Below are 18,218 nucleotides of genomic sequence, written 5' to 3'. Positions count from 1 at the left end.
CCAGTTTAGTCTCATCAGACCAAAGCACAGACTTCCAAAACTCATGTTTACCTTTCAAATGTTCACGGGCAAACCTCAGCCTGGCGGTTATGTGCCGCTCTTTGAGTAAAGAGGTTCTTCTGGGACTGAAGCCCACCACGATGAAGAGCCCTCACAACTGTGTTCCTTGAAACATCAACTCCAGAAGAGGCCAGGTTGTTTCTTACAGAATTTGTCTCCTTGTACTTGTATAGCCTTCCCCCCCTTTATCATGAGCCTTCACTATCGTCTTTCTGAGATCAAGACTGATTTCCTTTGTCTTTGGCATGGTGAGTAAAAGTAGTCTTTTCTCTCAATAATGTGTCCAAGTGCTCTGTTCCTTGTAGTCCCTTTATGCTGATTGAATGCTCAGGTGTTGTTTGAAAGCTGATTGGTTAATTAGGTGTGTTTTGAAAGCAAAAACTCACATGGGGGCTAACATTTTTGACCACCCCATTTTTCACTATATTTGATATAAAGCCTAAAAATTTATTTTATATTCCAAAATGTACCAAAAGCTACAAAATAGCATTGGTGAAGTGGTTGTTGCAGTGGTGCAAACATTTGGAAGAATTTTAGGAAAATGTTCCAAATGCCTGTGGGGCTAATAATTTTGGCCTCAACTGTACAAGATACTTGTTGAATGATCCAACATACCCCAGAAGTAAAAGCTACAAACTTTTAGGGAGTATGTGCCAGAGCAATTCTCACTGGACTGTATTAAGCCCCAGGAAGTCAGCTGTGATTTGAAGCCAATTTTACATACTGTAGTGGCCAAACCGTATAACTACCACTTCCAGGTCTGGCACGTGATGCAAACTGGCCCAAAAAGTGAAAAAAGCAGCTGTTAAACTCTGGATACAACCCCCGTGAAATGACTCGTTTCACTATCAAAATGTTATCCATTCGGTCCAGTAACTTTGGAAAGGTGTATCCAGATTTGATGACACCCCTTTAGCATTCATAATGAAATGAGAGGTTGCAGACAAATACAGTACACATTTGCGGATCAGTCTGGTGATTATCCTTAATAAAATTCAAAATGAGCTGAGAACATGATGATATTGAGAGACGGTTTAATGTGAGCGGTTTGAGAACAAACCAGCCCAGAGCAGCAGGAGACAAGCCTGTTACATAGAAATAAAAACACTTGATGTTAAACATTCAAAACGAGTATCTTTTCATGTTCAGGTCACCTGTCTGCCTGAACGCTGATTTGGCACTTGAATGGTTCCAAATGTGAAGCAAGACAGAAAACAATGTCTGTCTTCATCAGTTGAGACAAAAGTGAATCAAAATACTTAAGGGAGTTTCTTGTCCAAATCAGCAAAGGAAACCTGCGATGATCTTACCACCAATAGATGAAATAGTTTGTCCTGACGATGGAGCCAAAGGGACCAAACCGTGTAAATACTGTGCACATTCTATAGAAAACTATATCCATTAAATGTAGATTTAATGTCCTTGAATAACAGACTTGTCCATGTTTCAGGTAGTTCTGTATTATTAAGCTCCAGGTTGAACCTATGCTTTTTATAATTTCACTCAAAATTTGAATTGGATTTTGTTGAGAACAGTTTCTACAAACGGGAAAGTTGTAATCACAGTAACTCCCCGACAATGTTAACGCAGTATCATCCTCTGAGCTGTGGCCATTTTAGGACATGTCAGCTTGTCTGGCTCAGCTCCCAACACCGTCATTCCTGCCTCAGCGTTCCTCAGGCTTAGCTGCACTCTGTCAGGTTCATCTGTACTGAGTTGAACTTAATGCTAAGTGGTAACGTGATAATTATAGCAACTTATCATGCCAACAGTTAGTAGGGCGGGTTATTGTTTGGAAACTTTGGACATTGGTACCGGTACAATACGTGAGTTTCTGCACAAATACCAAAAATACATTTTTTTTTTTCTATACTTAAGTTTGTGAAATAAAAACATTTTAACCTATTTTTTTGTTATAAAAAATATGCCATATTGCTCATTGCATCAGTGTTGAATAAAGAACTTATTCTAAATAAATAAGTTGCCTAAATAAGTTATGGTACATAGTTACAAAAGTTTACTTATTTAGAGGTTTGGCACGGGACATGTTTAGCATGGGGATATGCTAAATATTTAGCATTATAATAACACTGGCATGTTGAAATGCTAATGTAGGCATGTTAATGTGGCAACAGTTATGGTCGACATGTTAACGTTAGCACTTTAAATGGTCCAGTTGGTATGCTAACATCAATGATTGTTAACAAGTTACATGTGAAATGTGATAAACTAAAATGAAGCAGGTTAACATGCTACCACATTTTAACAGATGCTTGAAGTACGTAGAATGATGATGACATCTGGTCATTTCCTCTGTCAGTTTGAGACGGACTGTCCTTAACATCGCTGAGACGCAGCACAGCTTCATTCTCATCTGGCATTTAAAGAGCAACGTTGTGACATTAAGAGAAATCCTCTTCTTTCTCCGTCTTCCAGAGTCAGACGAGAAGACGGATAACAGGTTCATCTCTGTGTCCAATACAGAGAGGTCCTGGACATTTGAGCTTAGAAACCATCCTCCCATCTGAATCTGACCTTTTGGGAAATCCTCTCGTCTGACATTTTCCCAGACTGTCCCACAGCTTCTTTCACTGTAATACTTCACAGAACTTCAACACACATTTCAGACGTTCAGACAAACTGGAACTTTTTATCTAAAATACAAATCCAGAACATACTTCATCCAGATTCATCAACACCGTTTGCCATTTCCTGTTGCCACTGGATGTGACAGGAAAAAGTCAGAAGGGGACAGTGAAGCTGACAGGAAGTCCCTCTCTCTGATTAACAGGCCTTCATCTTTAAGTGGGTTTCTGCTGAGCGCAGATGAGTCGGTCAGCAGATGAAGAGGAGTAGCGTCCTTCATCTTCGTCCTTCTCCCCGTCTTCCGCTCTGTGTTTCTGTCTGGGTTCTTCCACCAGCACCTTCAGACGGCTCAGGTGATGCAGAGCCCTGAGGGTGGAAACATACATCAAAGACACAGCTTAACATCACAGGTAATTACCTGAGTTACCGCGCCATCCCTACGTCCACGCTACATAGGGAGCTGCAGCTACACAGTAACTCTGTTAATCGTGAAGTGAGAAATCTGATGTGTGATGTGAGCGTCAGTTACCTCTGTAGTGACGGTCCACCAGGAAACGTCTCCAGCTCTGCTTCACCTTCAGGCCTCTGCAACACAAACACATCTTCATATAACCTGAGACGCGTTCACATTCCCTGCATACAAAACATGTAACAATTCAGAGTTCTCCCTGACCGCACAGCTGATGTTGACAGCAGAGTCCTGAGATGTGTTCAGGAACTCGGTCTGAATAATGAATGGATAAAATAAACCCGATTTAGTGTCTGTTAGACCTCAAGCACGAGCTCTATTTTCCAGTAGCACTGAGTGTGTTATGTGTCTGTGCATGGGTGAAAGGGGCGCGCTGCTGCTGTTACTGCTTTCCATCACAAGTTTCAGTTTCACAAGTCTTAACATGTACACTTGTTGTTGTAGTTACTGAGCTAACATTGGACACACTTCTGTTCAGGCTGGTGACCTGCAGAGTGACTTTTCAAACCTGCTTCACTGGAGTCTCAGCCTGCAGCCTGTCAGTCAGTGTTGGAGCTACTGATGCCTGTTGTTGTCGCTGCAGCTCTGCCTCCACTGCCTGCAGTCTGAACAGCATTTGTTTCAGAGCCTCAACTGGACCAGGCTGCTTAAAGTCGCTGTTTCCATGGCCCTGCAGCTTCATTAAAAACACAGAAAAAATGTCAAGCTCTCCTAGAGGTGGTGACATAGGGGCCTATTCCACCACAGGAACTCAATGAGTTAACAATGAAGGTATGCGATGGACCACTGACAGATGAGGAGTGCAACAGAACAGACTAACGCCTACCTGAGCTCCTCGGTCAGTCACAGCCTCTGTGATGCTCCCCGCTGCTGCTGAGTCCCTGCAGGTTTATCACATTGTCACATAACATTCAGTGTTTTTAGTGGCGGTGCATCCCAACTAACAATGAAGGGAATGTAAATACATCTTACACAGTGAATGAAAGCAGCTCCTCTGTGTTCACTGGGCTGACATCTTCTTCAACAGCAACTACAACAACAGGAACAGTTATTCAAGAAGAACAAGGCTGGACAGTGGAGGAAATATGTGCTGAACCTCAGTGATGACAGAGATTTCACTCTACGGTCTCTGATTGTGGCAGATGTGCAGCAAATATGGAAAATGAAATGTTTGTCTTTACTGTGTGGTGTAATCAAAATCCTTTTCAGCATTAACATAAAAACATTGATATCTTCAATATCCAACATGCGTATGTGTTCAATAATATTGTAATCTTATCCAACAGAGCTTCACAGTAAAAACATTTCAGATATTTCACAGTGAAGGAAGACTTTTTTACTTGTGCATTACAGTGCACACGGTTGACTCTGAGCCATGGTTCTGCTCGAGGTTTCTGCCTCTTAAAAGGAAGTTTTTCCTTGCCTCTGTCGCCTAGTGCTGCTCTTGGTGGGAACTGTTGGGCTTCTGTAAATATCTTCACAGAGTACAGTCTAGACCTGCTCTTTTGAAAAATGCTCTGAGATAACTGTTGTTGTGATTTGGCCCTATATTAATAAAACTGAATTGAATTGAAATTGAAAGTTTAAGGTGGTCCTGCTTAGGGCTGGATGATAGGACCTAAAATCAAAATTATGATTAATTGAACACTTTACCTTGATTATGATTAGGGCTGAACGATTTGGGGGAAAAAAATCTAATTGCGATCTTTCTGCCACATATTGCGATTCGATTTGCAATTTTTTTTTTTGTTTTGCTAAAGTTCAATATTCATTGCCAGTCTATTTTTGCCTAAGCTGCATCAAGCAGCACACAGCAGATGAACCGGGCAGGAAGTCAGACACAGAACGGCATAGAGAATCAGGTCGAAATAAAATGTACACGCTGTGCTCGCACTGATTGAATGGGACCGTAACAGGAGGCGGGTGTCTCTTGTGATTGGTGAGCAGATCTGTCAGGATCTGGATGACAACGGAATGAATTTGTAACTGCACGACTGTTTAAAACGGGGTCAGATGCGCTGTATGATTAACCTACATTTTTAATGGCCGTCTTCACGATTAGCTATTCGCGTTCTTTCAAATCGCAATTTCGATTTGATAACGATTAATTGTTCAGCCATAATATGATTAATGAAAGACTATTTATTCCAGCCCTATATAAAACCAACTTTGATGTCTTTGTTAACAGATTAAAATCTGCTGAGAACAAACTATACCTGAACACTCACGCTGTCCCGAATAACAACCCGTTTGTGATTTCCTGACGTTAACTGTCTCTAACCATTAGCTTTGCTGCTTACAACTGTGGGAGGAGAAACTGAGAAACCTTGTGTGTTGGGTTCAGTCCTGGTCCCACCTGGATCTGCAGGACTGTCTGCTCCTCTAGAACTCTGAGAGAGAGAGTTCAACACCTGATCTGCCTTCTGGATCAAAGACTCGATCCTGTTGTCTGACAGGAATAAAAACACAAAAGCAAAAACATCATTAGGGGTCTCTAACACACATTAGATGTGGTTTTAAATCAATACTTTGTCTTATTACCTCTGAACAGTTGCATGTTGTCAGAGCTGTTTCTATGTGCTGCGAACAGAGAAATCTGTTCAGCAAACTGAAGCCTCAGATCTTCCAGAATCTGCTGGCTGTCAACCTGACAACACACAAACACATAACAAACACACAATATTACTAAAATAAATGAGCCTGTGCCACACTATGTGACAAAATAATCTATTTTTAACCACATCTCACGGTCTTCTTCATTAAATGAAATGTCAGTAATGGATCCCGCTGACTGATTAAACTGAAAGTTCAAAAGGTGTTTGATGGGGTTCTCTCACCTGTGCAGGTGTCTGGTCAGGATCATCATCCTCCAGCTCTGCTACCCAGGAGGGAGCTCTGGTTGTGGGAACTGCAGGTGGAAGAACAACATATTATTTCACCAAAAACATGATGATCGTTTGAAGCTGAAAATATTACATATAATATTATATAATATAACAATATTGTTAAGAAAGCCATCTGTTTAACGGGATTCATAATGATGATTCATAATAATAAGAGCCCAGCCCCCGGCAGTTACTGCTGCTACACCTGTCTAACTTTTCCATTCTCAAACAGCAAACATTCAGTTTACATGATAACAGTGGTGGATTTACTACTCAAAAATGTAATCAAGCTTTGATAGGAAGAAAATAGTCTACACTTCAGCAGATACTGCAAGACTGAATGCTGCACAACAGGACCTTAATGTGCAACTGAGAGCCGCAGGAAGAACCGGTGGAACAAAATTTATTTAAACCTGAAACAAAGAAACTGTGGGACTCAATCAGAGAAATTACCAACATGGAAGAGGAATCTTGTGGCGCCTACATGAAAATATAAGGGCAAATTAACAGAGTTTTTATGAGGTTTGAAACAGATACTTTTTAAAAAGGTGCTATGTTTAAGAACTGAGACTACTCTCCACCTGTGAAATGAATCCTCATTAAATAAAATAGGGGGCAACATATCAGGTCATAACAGGGACATGCAGTATGTGTGAGCTGTGGACCCTGGACGTGTTGGTGGGCGTGTTGTACCGTGGTGCCCCCACAGCTCCGACTCTGTGGGCGGTGGCAGCTCGCTGATGTCACATCGTTGGATCCAGGCTGGGTACTTCAGGTCCGGCACGCTGGTGATTCCAGAACAGTCCATGTCAGTCTTGTTACTGGTGAACCAGCGAGGGAGGTGGAGTGATGAAGACTGCTCTGCACACTCTGTTCTTGCTGCTCTGTGTGCAGACTGATGGAGACAGTGTGGGGGGGGGGGGCGCAAGGAGGGTCACTACAGCCCTACTCAGAATCACACCCAAAAACACAGAATGTTCCAAACCTTAAAGAGACTAATAAAAATGTGAATGATCACCCTATAGTAGCTGACTGAGGAGATGTCAACTTCTGGTGTCAGCGTGGCTGTCCCTTGTCTTCCTCTGCACCTGGAGAGGAGAAAGTACTGAAATCCTAAATGTGATGTAGACCTACAGGACAGAGATCTTTCAGAAAACATCCCAAATGAGATACAGAAGTGGAAACAGCACAGACCTGGAGCTCCTGAGCGTGCTGGTTGGATGAGGGTGGTAGTGGTCCGGTCGGGGGGCGGGGTGGCTGCTGCTGAGTCTATCCCATGTTCTGTGTGCAGTTCTGGAGGAGGAAAGGTGGGGCTGGGAGGCTCCAGACTGGGACAGGAGCCCTGGATCAGCAGATGAGATGAGTCAGAGGAAGTGAGACATGCAGACAACAAAGACTGCAGCTAATCAATACTGTGGCGTTTTAATCTTTGGGTGAAGCTGGGGCTGTGGGTGATGCGTCTAAAGACCTTGGATGTAGGCGGAAGTGTGGGTGACGGGCATCGAGCCGTCGTGAGGGATAGACAGCAGCTCGTCTGTGGTCATGGAGAGTCTGTCTCGGTTGACACGGTGACGGAGTGAGCTGACGGGGAGGTTCAGGAAGTCTAGCTCCCTGTCGGTCAAACTCTCCCTGAGAACTAAGAAACAAAGAAAAACAAAGATAATAATATACAGAATAATATATAATAATAATATACAGATCAACTGAGACAGTCTGCTGCTACATTATTTTTAGTTTATTTGGTGAATTAATGATAATATGGTCATTATAATAATAATATAATTATAGACAGAGATGTGGCTCCACGTGGTCTAGTCATAACATTTTTTTAAATATTTAATGAATAGGCTTTTAAATAGCTTAAGATTAATTAGGGCAGAACAATAAAACAATAACATTAATAATTGTGATATAATTTTTTTTTAAAAACAATGTAACAAAAGCACAAAAAACTGTTTGATTTTATTCACTTGAATCCTACACGAATTAGGACTTAATTTTTTATTTTTTCAAGAAGTTTATTTTGTTGAGAAAGGACTGAAAAAAGCTTTTTTACTCGTGCATATTTGTTGACAAAGATTTTATCGTAATTGTTTTGAATGTTCTACCTCAGATCCACTGTTTGGACTCAAGTGTTGACCATAGAGAAGAGTAAAAAACCTCAATTAATCAGTTTTCTTCAACTTTCACTAAGGGGCAAAAATCTGCTTTTAAACTCGAAAGAAATAACGATTTGATATTAATTGTGATAATTATCGATATCAAAACATATGCAACTTTTTATCATGATAACGTTTTTGGCCATATCGTCCAACCCCAAGATTAATTAAATCAAATATTCAATTCAAAACTATCAAACAGGTTTATATGAGAGAATGGCTTTTATTTTCACATGATTGCCATTCATGTTTGTTTTGCTAGTTCACATAAAAGGTACACAGATCTGAGACCAGCAGCAACACAAGAGGATCCGATCAGACCAGACCAGATATGCCTGAATATAATTGTACCTGAGGGGACCAGATAAGAAAGCTATGTTGCTTTTTAGTGACAGCGCCTTTGTGTGGTGACCTACCATCTTTGTTTCTGAGCATGCTCACTCTGGGTCTGCTCGGCGTGGAGGGTGGACTGTGCGGCAGGACTAGCCTTCCTGTCAACAATTCGCTGTTCTGACGACTCCTCTCAAAGTCTGTGATGTAGGCGTCCAGCGCCGCAGAGGCGGAGTCATAGTTCTGCAATCAATAAATTAATAAGCATGGGTGATTCATTTTTAGTACGCCCAACACCATCAAGATCTTTTGAAGAAAGCAAGACACAAATACAGGAGGCGTCACTACAGGGCTCTTAGTGAGGAAGCCAGATGGCTTTTCAGTTCAATTCCATGTTGGTCTACAAAAAGAGTGACATCTTTGTTTGTCAGGTGGGATAAATGGCTGCCAAAATTGGCTCATAACAGGACAGAGGATAAAGACAGGCAGATTTCCTCCACAGTGCCCCATCAGTGCTGAAGAAACAGATTCCCAATAGAAAGAGCAGATGCACAGTGAACCTTGTCTCTGTATCTGAAGGTGGTGTTGTGTTCAGGAGCCAGAAGGCTGCTCCTCAGGCGGCCTGAGCTGGACAGCAGGGAGGTCACCGTCGACTCCGGAGACACAAAGTCATTGACCAAGCCGAAGGAATCCATGCTGTCAAAAACAACAAGTTCATTCTGAGGTTATAAATCACAAAGAGAACGCTGGTGTGATGCTGGAGAGAACAAAAACGTTTACAGTGGAGGAAGGCGTGTTTAAAATCTAAATTGATAAATAACATAATAACAGTGTTATATCCTTTTTTCCACGGGCAGCATTTGGAAATAAAACTCACTAAAACACAGGCAAAGTAGTAAAGAAGAGCTCTTCTTCATTTGGTTGAGTGTTAGGCCAATGTAGTGACCCAGTCATTTGGAAACAACGGTTATCAAAGTGTGGGATCCTACAAGTGGCATTCCATAAGGTGGTGTAACGTTAGCCACACAGCTACTAGTGAAGAACATTTGTCAGATTTTCCCTTCAGATGTAAGGTTAGCAAATTCAGACAAACTGGCGTTAACCTAGCTAAGTTAACCATCACCTGACAATCCATCAGGATAACGTTAGGTGTGTGTTGTCAAGTGAATTTAGCCCGTTCTTGTCTTAAAAACGAGTCAGGATCGTGCTTACGTTGTTGTAATGTCAGAAAAACTGGCTGACGTTAACTAATTTGGCTTTAGCCTAACGTTACATCTAACGTTAACTAAGTTAGCTAGACAAACAATAACTTACGTCTTAAGTATTTTACGCAACGATAACGTTTGTTTAATGAATGTCGTTATACAATGTTTAAGTTACAAGACTTTTCTCAACTGTCCTGACTTTTCACAACGTTACTGACAAAATCTCAAAAGTTAGTTAAACTCACTAACGTTAACGTTACTGACCTTCAAACTCCACTGCGCTAAACTAACGTTAGCAGGTTAAAAACAAACTCCAAAATGTCTCCTTTTCAGTGCATTCCGTGTCCAGTCCGCTGAGCAGCTGTGCCTGTAATTGCTCGAAACAGAAAATTCATGTATTCAAGTTCCCCGGTAAAGCTAACTCACTGTTAGCTGGTCTGGAATCAGTTTAGCCCAGATGTGTTCCGCCCATATCTGTGTAATGCCAGAAACATTAAGACCAACCAACATTCAGAAATAATTGAATCTAATCATGACAGTAAACTGAGGCATATACGGTTTGTATGGCCAGCCCAAACACATTTTCTTTTAGGATTACGGACGGGCTCAACTTTACCAACCTACTGTTAACTATCGCCCTCCATGGTAACGTTAACTGAAAACGACGGGTAACGTTAGGTGATAGATGTGGTAACGTTACCGAAAATAAAAGTTGAAATTGTTTTAAAATGTATTACATTTGCTGTATTGGACTTATGCCGAATTAAAGAATGCATCCTCCTGGATTGGGATAACTATAGGTCCGGTTGTGTTGTGTATTGTGTATTTGCTAAAACGCAACGCAAACTTCTGATTAGCAGTTTTTAAGTGCGCTTCAGCGTGCTACTGAGCATGTTTCTCTGAACAGTTTCGACAAGTCCCGCTCTACTGTGCTGTGATTGGCTAGTACTCTTCTTCTTCTTGATGTTTTTACTGTCGACTTGCAACCAAATGGAGCGTTATCGCCACCTACTGTATCTTAGTTACATCTGCCTAAATCCTTTTGTTCAGTCCAGTTTGTTTTAAAAAGATGAGATGTGTTTAAGCACCATCTTTCCGGAGTTATTTGAGAAAATAGTTTTAATGTCCATTTGTTTAATTCCTTCATGTTCCAGTCCATTTCTTAAAGCCAGTCTTTCGTTTGAGTATTTAGTGCACTCAAACAGCACATGTTCCACAGTTTCTGGTTGACTGCATGCCTCACAATTTCCAGATGGATGTTTTCCAGCAAGGTGCAGAGATGCATTTAACTTTGTGAGACCTAGTCTAATTCTGCTAAATTGACACTGTACTCTCCTGCTCTTCCCCAGTGTCTTTTCCTCCCACACTTTCTGCTCAATCTTGTATAGATGTCTTCCTTTATTTCCATTATCCCATAAACTCTGCCACGGCATCTTAATTTTGCTCCTTACATATGCTTTGATCTCTACTTTGCTAACTGGTACTGCCACCTCTACCTGATTTACTTTCAACCCATTTTTAGCTAATGTGTCTGCCATCTCGTTCCCTTGGATGCAAATGTGTGCTAAGAACCCAAAGAAACTGAACATCAATCCCCAGACACCTAACTCTGTATAAAGATAACAATATTTCATACAATATATCCTCCCTACATTATGACATTGTACATTTGTTTTCCTCTATCCACTGTAGTGCAAACAAGATTGCCATCATTTCTGCATACACCGATAAATGATGGGTTAATATTTTAAACACCTTAATTTTTAATTCTGGAATGTAAAAAGCACGGCTTGATTTCCCGTTCTCTAGGTTTTTAGAACCATCTGTAAATAAATGTATATAGTACCCATATTTACCATGCAGCATGGTGTTCACATAAGCTTGCATATCTTAAATGTTTTTACTTGAACGAACCTGTTTCAGTAGAACTCGAGGCAATAACGGCTAGTACTCGTCACTTGCACACTTCCTTCTTCTTCTTCTTCTTCTTCTTATGGATTTACGGCAGTTTAGACGCTCCTATGTATTAATGCCCTCCTAAGCAAGTCACTACAACGTTAACGTTATTCCTTCAAATTTATGTAACTCTGTATGATGTAAGAACTGCAATCAAGCGATGGTTCTCATTTTGACCCAATATAGATTTAACTGAAAATGATCAAACTCCCAAATCTGATAATGTCTTGTATAAAATGCTCCTTTCTATATTATATTTGTTACATTTCAGTAAAACATCTCAACTGTTTCAGAGTTCCCATACTCAACACTTGCTCATTAGGATGCTTTCCTATAATGTATAAAGACTGATTCAACCAACAATGCCTGAGTCACAACCTACAGATTTTAAACAGAATCTCTTCTGGATCTATAACAATGCCTGGCTTTTTTTAAAACCTGAGATAGCAAAGAGTAATAATGTCTCCCCTTTATCTAATTTTCCTATAATGTTTGCCATTCCCTTTCAGTACCCTGTTTAATTTTTTCTCTTAGTTTCGCTCTTACCATTGATATATTTATACCTGGGCCTAAGTGGGCCTAAGGTCCAGTTGAGCTTGATACACCACAAAAACCTGCTCTCCCACTCTGTGGTTCCCTAGCACCATCTGTAAAAATTTTCAGATATGATCCAATACCACTGTTCAGATGTTGTTCCACTTCAGGCAACCTCATGTTTATTATTTTCTTGTAAAGAAGTGAAATCAATATCCAGTCCTTGAATTAACCAATAAGGAATAGTTGAATTGTGTAGTGTGCTGTGTTTTCTTGCTCCAGTCTCAGTTCTCTTGTCCACTGACTTATGCATTCAAAAAATTATCTGTTTCTAATCTTTCTGCAAGAATCCATCGCCCCTTGCATAAGGCACCTAGCTGGGAGTGCTAAATTAGATCCACTCAATTTTACCAAATACTGCAGTCTCAACTTAATGTGCCTTAAACATAAGGGCCTTTCACCCGTTTCAATAAGCAGAGCAGGAATTGGAGAAATCTGAGATAGCAGTGAGTGCGGCACGCTGCCCTGCTGTCCTGTGATTGGCAAGTACTCGTCGACACTACTCATAGTGAAGATAATGGAACAATAGTACAAATACAAATGTTTTAATTTTTTATATCTACAGACGGAGTGCAACACATTTTAACCCTTTGTTTATGCGACATTTGCATCTCAGCAAATCATGTATTCACAACCATACCTTTTTTCAATGAATCTTACACTCAGTCTTGAACCATGTGTTCTCATTGAGGAAAACAAAGGCTTAGGAAACTTTTTAAAATAACAAAATGATTTAATGGCATTAAGTCACCAGGCCACACCATCATAGAAGAGATGACCCAAGGTAGGAAGAGAAGATCAACTGTACTAACTATATACAAATAACTCCAAAGCTAATGGGTTGAGGGGCACAGTGGTGAAGAGTCCATTATTTTGGGTTGCTGCAACACACCTCTACACCTTAAGACACTCTGTGAGTCTAAGACTTCACCCCTTTTGGGTTGCTTTAGTGATGTTGTTGCTGCATTTCTTCCTGTCCTCCCCGGCAGTGAGTCGACGTCAACCCAAAAGCTTCACCTTTGGTCAAGCGACAGAGGTGGGCTGTGCGGCTATGCTTTGCCCAGCACAGTTAGTGGCCAGTTCAAATCATGCGAAAGGGTCACACCTAAAAATTCACATTTCTCAGTAATCTGCACATTGGAGTCATGGATAGTAATAGGCACATGATTCCTATTGTGACAAAAATCAATAACAAGTTCACATGTTTTCGAAGTGTTCAAAAGCAAGTTATTTTCCTTGCTCCATTGAACAACATTCTCCACCTCCTCGCGATAATGAGATTCATCGTTTGAACTAATCAGCCCAATGATAGTTGTGTCATCGGCATATTTGATTATCACATTATTAGCATTGGATGCTTCAAGGTCATGAGTATACAATGTGAACAATAGGGGGCTCAAGATACACCCCTGCGGTGAACCAATGCTAACATATAACTCATCTGAAATACAACCATTAATTTTGACCCTTTGTGGTCAACAAGTGAGGAAATTAAAAATCCATTTACAAATGGCATCATCGAGTCCAAGATATTTCAATTTATGAGAGATCTTTGTTGGGACCATTGAATTAAAAGCCAAACTGTAGTCTATAAATAGCATTCTATCATATGATTTATGTACATCTAGATGCTTGTAGACAGAGTTCAAAGCAAAGGAAATGGCGTCTTCGACACTTCTGTTTTTCCTATATGCAAATTGTAGTGGGTCCACAGACACAGGGATTTGATCTTTGATCCAACACCAACCGCTCAAAGGTTTTCATCAGGACAGATGTGAGGGCCACTGGCCGATAGTCATTCAGACTCGTCACAGGTGTCTTCTTTGGCACTGGAATTATGATTGATTTTTTAAAGCTAACTGGAACAGTTCCGGAACAAGTGACATGTTGAAAAGATCAGTCAGAACAGGACTTAGTTGCTCGGAGCACAGTTTAAGGACACGAGGAGGAATACAGTCCGGTCCAGGTGACTTCTTGACCTTCGTCCTGGACAATATCCTCTGAACGTCCTCCTGAATGATGGTAAAACTCTGCTCGTTACAGGAAGGAAAAACAACAGGTTCAACATTTCCAATTTCAAAACAACAATAAAACTCGTTTAATTTGTTTGGCAAGGATAGATCATCATTATTAATAAGTCCTCCTTTAGGTTTCCAAGCGATGATAGAATTTAACCCTTGCCACATACATCGTGGGTCTGCCTCCATGAAATGTCCCTCTATCTTAGCTCCATAGGCTCGTTTAGCAGCTTTAATTGCTCGCTCCAAAGAATATCTGGACAACTTGTAAGCAGCAGCGTTACCTGATTTAAAAGCCACGGCCCGCTGTTTTCCTATTCACATCACTATTGTACCACGGGTTCTGACTAGCATACCGTTTTATTACCTTTTTTGGAACACAACAATCAATACAAAAGTCAATGTACCCAGTCACTGCATCACAATACTCGTCCAGATTATCTGAATGGAACACAGACCGTTACCGCCTGAAATCCTTTGCTACTCTGCGCCATTGCACTGAGCTCCCTGTCCACAATGTAGACTTGGCCAAGTGTAGAAGTGTTCTGTTATATTGAAAATGTTTGTGCTATTGTGTCATACATGCAACCATCAGACACAAGATATCTTTTGACTAGATGAACTGAAGCGAATTTGGAGGAAAACGGGGACTAAAAATAAATCAACTTTTCATCTTGGGGCCAAATCTGGGGTCACTATTCTTTTTCAGGAACTTGGACATCTGAAACCCATTCCACTGGCCAATAGCAGCAACTTTAGTGCATACATGCCTCATAGTAGGTATTCAGGCAGGTGGTCAGAAAGTCAGATTGAATCAAGGCAGGATATTAATCCCATATGGGCCTGTGCAGAATTTTATCTTTCAGAAGAATCCTCATTGCCGATTCTGCATCGTTATTGGTATGATTCCTTCGAACAGGGACTGCTGCTCTGTTGCACAGGGCCCAACACTGTCCGTAACCATAGAGGTGACAAAGTATGAGCTGAAGTTGTTGTACCTCTCACAGAAAACAACAACAAAATCAACAGATGAAAAACCAACACACTTTGAGTCCTGTCTATAAACTCCTAACAGATGACGGTTATGCCAACTCACACATCGCTGCATACCTATCCCGTTCACAACAGTACCTTACAGAGCCATGTGAAACATGATTTCTGCCTCACTCTCCTCCCTAGTATATAGGATTTGCTTCACCACTGCAAAGAGGACCTGCCTGTCTGTAAAATGGATGCTGTGGTCCTCATTCCACAGTCACCTCTACGCAGCTTGCAGCAGATGAAAACTGCAAAGTAGCAGTGTGGCTTGCGGAAAGGCCCTGTGGAGTGCTGCTCTGTCAGCCTGACTGTCATTGGTTATAAATACTTGAGGACATAGCACCCCTCAGCCTGAGAAGGCATCCTCATAAAGAAGGGACTTCAGTGACTCCAGACCCTGGAATTTTACACTGTCCTCCGCAGGCTGGGTGATTATAATTCCTAAGGTAGGCCACCTGCACGACTGGCGGTCCCACTATGCTTGAGGCCAGCATGGACCCCTCTTCATTAGAGGTTAGTAAATGGCAAAAATGAACTGTCTACGGTGTCCTATGAGGCTCACCGTGACACACTCACTGCCAGAGTGGCTGTTTCACTTGCAGATCATATTTGAGAACATTGAGTGCTGAGGATGGCGAGTGCCCAGCTTCAAACAACTTGGTGAGCTGCTCTGTAGCCTTGCTGCCCGCATCCCAATGAAGCACAGCATCCACTGCATGAATGTTGTAGTAATGAACATTTGTGATTTCCACAAGTATGGAGTAATTGGGAATCAAGAACAAAAATCATTTTGTTATACAGGTATGTACAGACTCATCAAATGAACACAAGCATTACATAGAAAATGATTTCAGGATGTACTCATCACAAATTAGACTTAAGTTAGTCACTGAGTATGTCTTCTTAAAAGTACTTAACAAAAGTAAAAGTACAAATTTGAGTACTTAGACAGGAACTGTAATGACCTGTACAACAATCACAGTATTAGGTCATTTCTACATCTACTATATTTTGGTTTTGAACATTAAAAACTTGGTTAAGGGGGGCTTTAGTCAAGAAAGAATACTCCTGTGATACATGAGTTTGTGGCAAAATGGGGTAAGTACATTTTTTGGTTTTAAATGTAATGGACTACAATTAAAAAGTATCTCCAGCTTTGTTTTGGACATGCCCAAGACTGGACACATTGTGGTCGGAGGAACACATTCTCCTACATATGTAGAAGAAAGGTTGACCCTGACCCAGTTAGCGCAACTTTTGGGGCTGTACCTAGCACCAGCGAGGGTGCATTGATCAGCTTTAATGGCAATCTCAAGATTTCTAGCCCACAAGCTTATTCTTCTTAGCTGGAAATCCCCCACCCCTCCATCTCATCCACGCTGGATCTGTGAGGTCAAGTCAGCCCTCAAACTTGAAAAAATCAAATGCACAACTCAGGGATCTTCAAGAAAGTCTCAAAAAACATGACACTCCTTCCTAGACTACTGCGCAAACAAATTTCATGCAAACACTTTGGATTAACAGCCACGAACGTCTCTACTCTATCTTTTCCCGCTTCCTTTTCTTTTTCTTGATTGTATTACCTACTTTGCCTCCATTTGCTTATCATTTGGTTTTCATCACAAAAGACAGCTATATGAGGTGTGTCAGAAGTTGTAGCCACATAAATTTCACCCCTTAAAAATAATAGGCAAAATAATTTATTATTTTCTGAAAATAATTTTTTCTCTTACGTTAGATTTTGGAGAAGCAAGAGAAGGGACAACCAAAAGCCTACAGTTTCATATGGCTTTTCTTATATTAAAGAGATTTAATGTCCCTATGTACTGACATTTTTCAGTTTTTAATGTTTTACCTAATGATCCGCGACCGCGCTGGCGGACTGGTCAACTGCAGTTGACCAGTCAGTTGACCAATAGCGAAGCGCTATTTAGTCAGTGTCTGTCAGTCTGGATCTTGAAGTCCCACAGGATCTTAGCTCGGTCATTCTCAACTACCTTAGGAGGTGTCTTCCATTTTGACCTTGGGACTTCCAGCCCATACTCATGGCAGATGTTCCTGTACACTATGACAGCTACCTGTTTATGGTGTTCCATGTACATATATATATAAGTTATGTATACACTGCTCAAAAAAGTAAAGGGAACACTAAAATAACACATCTTAGATCTGAATGAATGAAATAATCTCATTAAATACTCCTTTCTTTACATAGTTGAATGTGCTTACAACAAAATCACACAAAAATGATCAATGGAAATCAAATTTATCAACCCATGGAGGTCTGGATTTGGAGTCACTCTCAAAATCAAAGTGGAAAACCACACTACAGGCCGATCCAACTTTGATGTAATGTCCTTAAAACAAGTCAAATTGAGGCTCAGTAGTGTGTGTGGCCTCCACGTGCCTGTATGACCTCACTACAACGCCTGGGCGTGCTCCTGATGAGGTGGCGGATGGTCTCCTGAGGGATCTCCTCCCAGACCCGGACTAAAGAATCCGCCAACTCCAGGACAGTCTGTGGTGCAACGTGGCGTTGGTTTATGGAGCGAGCCATGATGTCCCAGATGTGCTCAAATGGATTCAGGTCTGGGGAACGGGCGGGCCGGTCCATAGCATCAATGCCTTCCTCTTGCAGGAACTGCTGACACACTCCAGCCACATGAGGTCTAGCATTGTCTTGCATTAGGAGGAACCCAGGGCCAACCGCACCAGCATATGGTCTCACAGGGGGTCTGAGCATCTCATCTCGGTACCTAATGGCAGTCAGGCTACCTGTGGCGAGCACATGGAGGGCTGTGCGGCCCCCCAAAGAAATGCCACCCCACACCATTACTGACCCACCGCCAAACCGGTCATGCTGGAGGATGTTGCAGGCAGCAGAACGTTCTCCACGGCGTCTCCAGACTCTGTCACGT

The 18,218-nt window shown here is 41.4% G+C and overlaps 1 protein-coding gene across 8 annotated transcripts in view; it reads right to left on the bottom strand.

Annotated features, from left to right (window-relative positions):
• Nucleotides 1-1,077: 1,077 nt before the first annotated feature.
• lg13h18orf54 (linkage group 13 C18orf54 homolog) overlaps nucleotides 1,078-18,218 on the bottom strand; it is a 39,500-nt gene continuing 22,359 nt past the window's right edge. The window contains exons 1-16 of one of the 8 annotated variants that reach the window (XM_046066268.1): nucleotides 10,432-10,580; nucleotides 9,959-10,061; nucleotides 9,050-9,185; nucleotides 8,576-8,732; nucleotides 7,469-7,636; nucleotides 7,195-7,342; nucleotides 7,019-7,088; nucleotides 6,694-6,895; nucleotides 5,953-6,023; nucleotides 5,657-5,762; nucleotides 5,442-5,564; nucleotides 4,088-4,145; nucleotides 3,942-3,996; nucleotides 3,624-3,791; nucleotides 3,176-3,231; nucleotides 1,078-3,012 (exon numbers count right to left, since the gene is read on the bottom strand). In XM_046066268.1, coding sequence (XP_045922224.1) covers nucleotides 2,862-3,012; nucleotides 3,176-3,231; nucleotides 3,624-3,791; nucleotides 3,942-3,996; nucleotides 4,088-4,145; nucleotides 5,442-5,564; nucleotides 5,657-5,762; nucleotides 5,953-6,023; nucleotides 6,694-6,895; nucleotides 7,019-7,088; nucleotides 7,195-7,342; nucleotides 7,469-7,636; nucleotides 8,576-8,732; nucleotides 9,050-9,184 — 1,668 coding nt within the window. In that variant the 5' untranslated portion in view covers nucleotide 9,185; nucleotides 9,959-10,061; nucleotides 10,432-10,580 and the 3' untranslated portion in view covers nucleotides 1,078-2,861. Of the gene's footprint in view, nucleotides 3,013-3,175; nucleotides 3,232-3,623; nucleotides 3,792-3,941; nucleotides 3,997-4,087; nucleotides 4,146-5,441; nucleotides 5,565-5,656; nucleotides 5,763-5,952; nucleotides 6,024-6,693; nucleotides 6,896-7,018; nucleotides 7,089-7,194; nucleotides 7,343-7,468; nucleotides 7,637-8,575; nucleotides 8,733-9,049; nucleotides 9,186-9,366; nucleotides 9,459-9,958; nucleotides 10,309-10,431; nucleotides 10,581-18,218 lie in introns of those variants that run through there. The other 7 variants (XM_046066267.1, XM_046066271.1, XM_046066266.1 and 4 more) reach the window with 7 other exon arrangements.

This window comes from Micropterus dolomieu, linkage group LG13, assembly GCF_021292245.1.
Source record: "Micropterus dolomieu isolate WLL.071019.BEF.003 ecotype Adirondacks linkage group LG13, ASM2129224v1, whole genome shotgun sequence".
Taxonomy (NCBI): domain Eukaryota; kingdom Metazoa; phylum Chordata; class Actinopteri; order Centrarchiformes; family Centrarchidae; genus Micropterus; species Micropterus dolomieu.
This window is presented reverse-complemented; position numbering and strand designations above follow the sequence as displayed.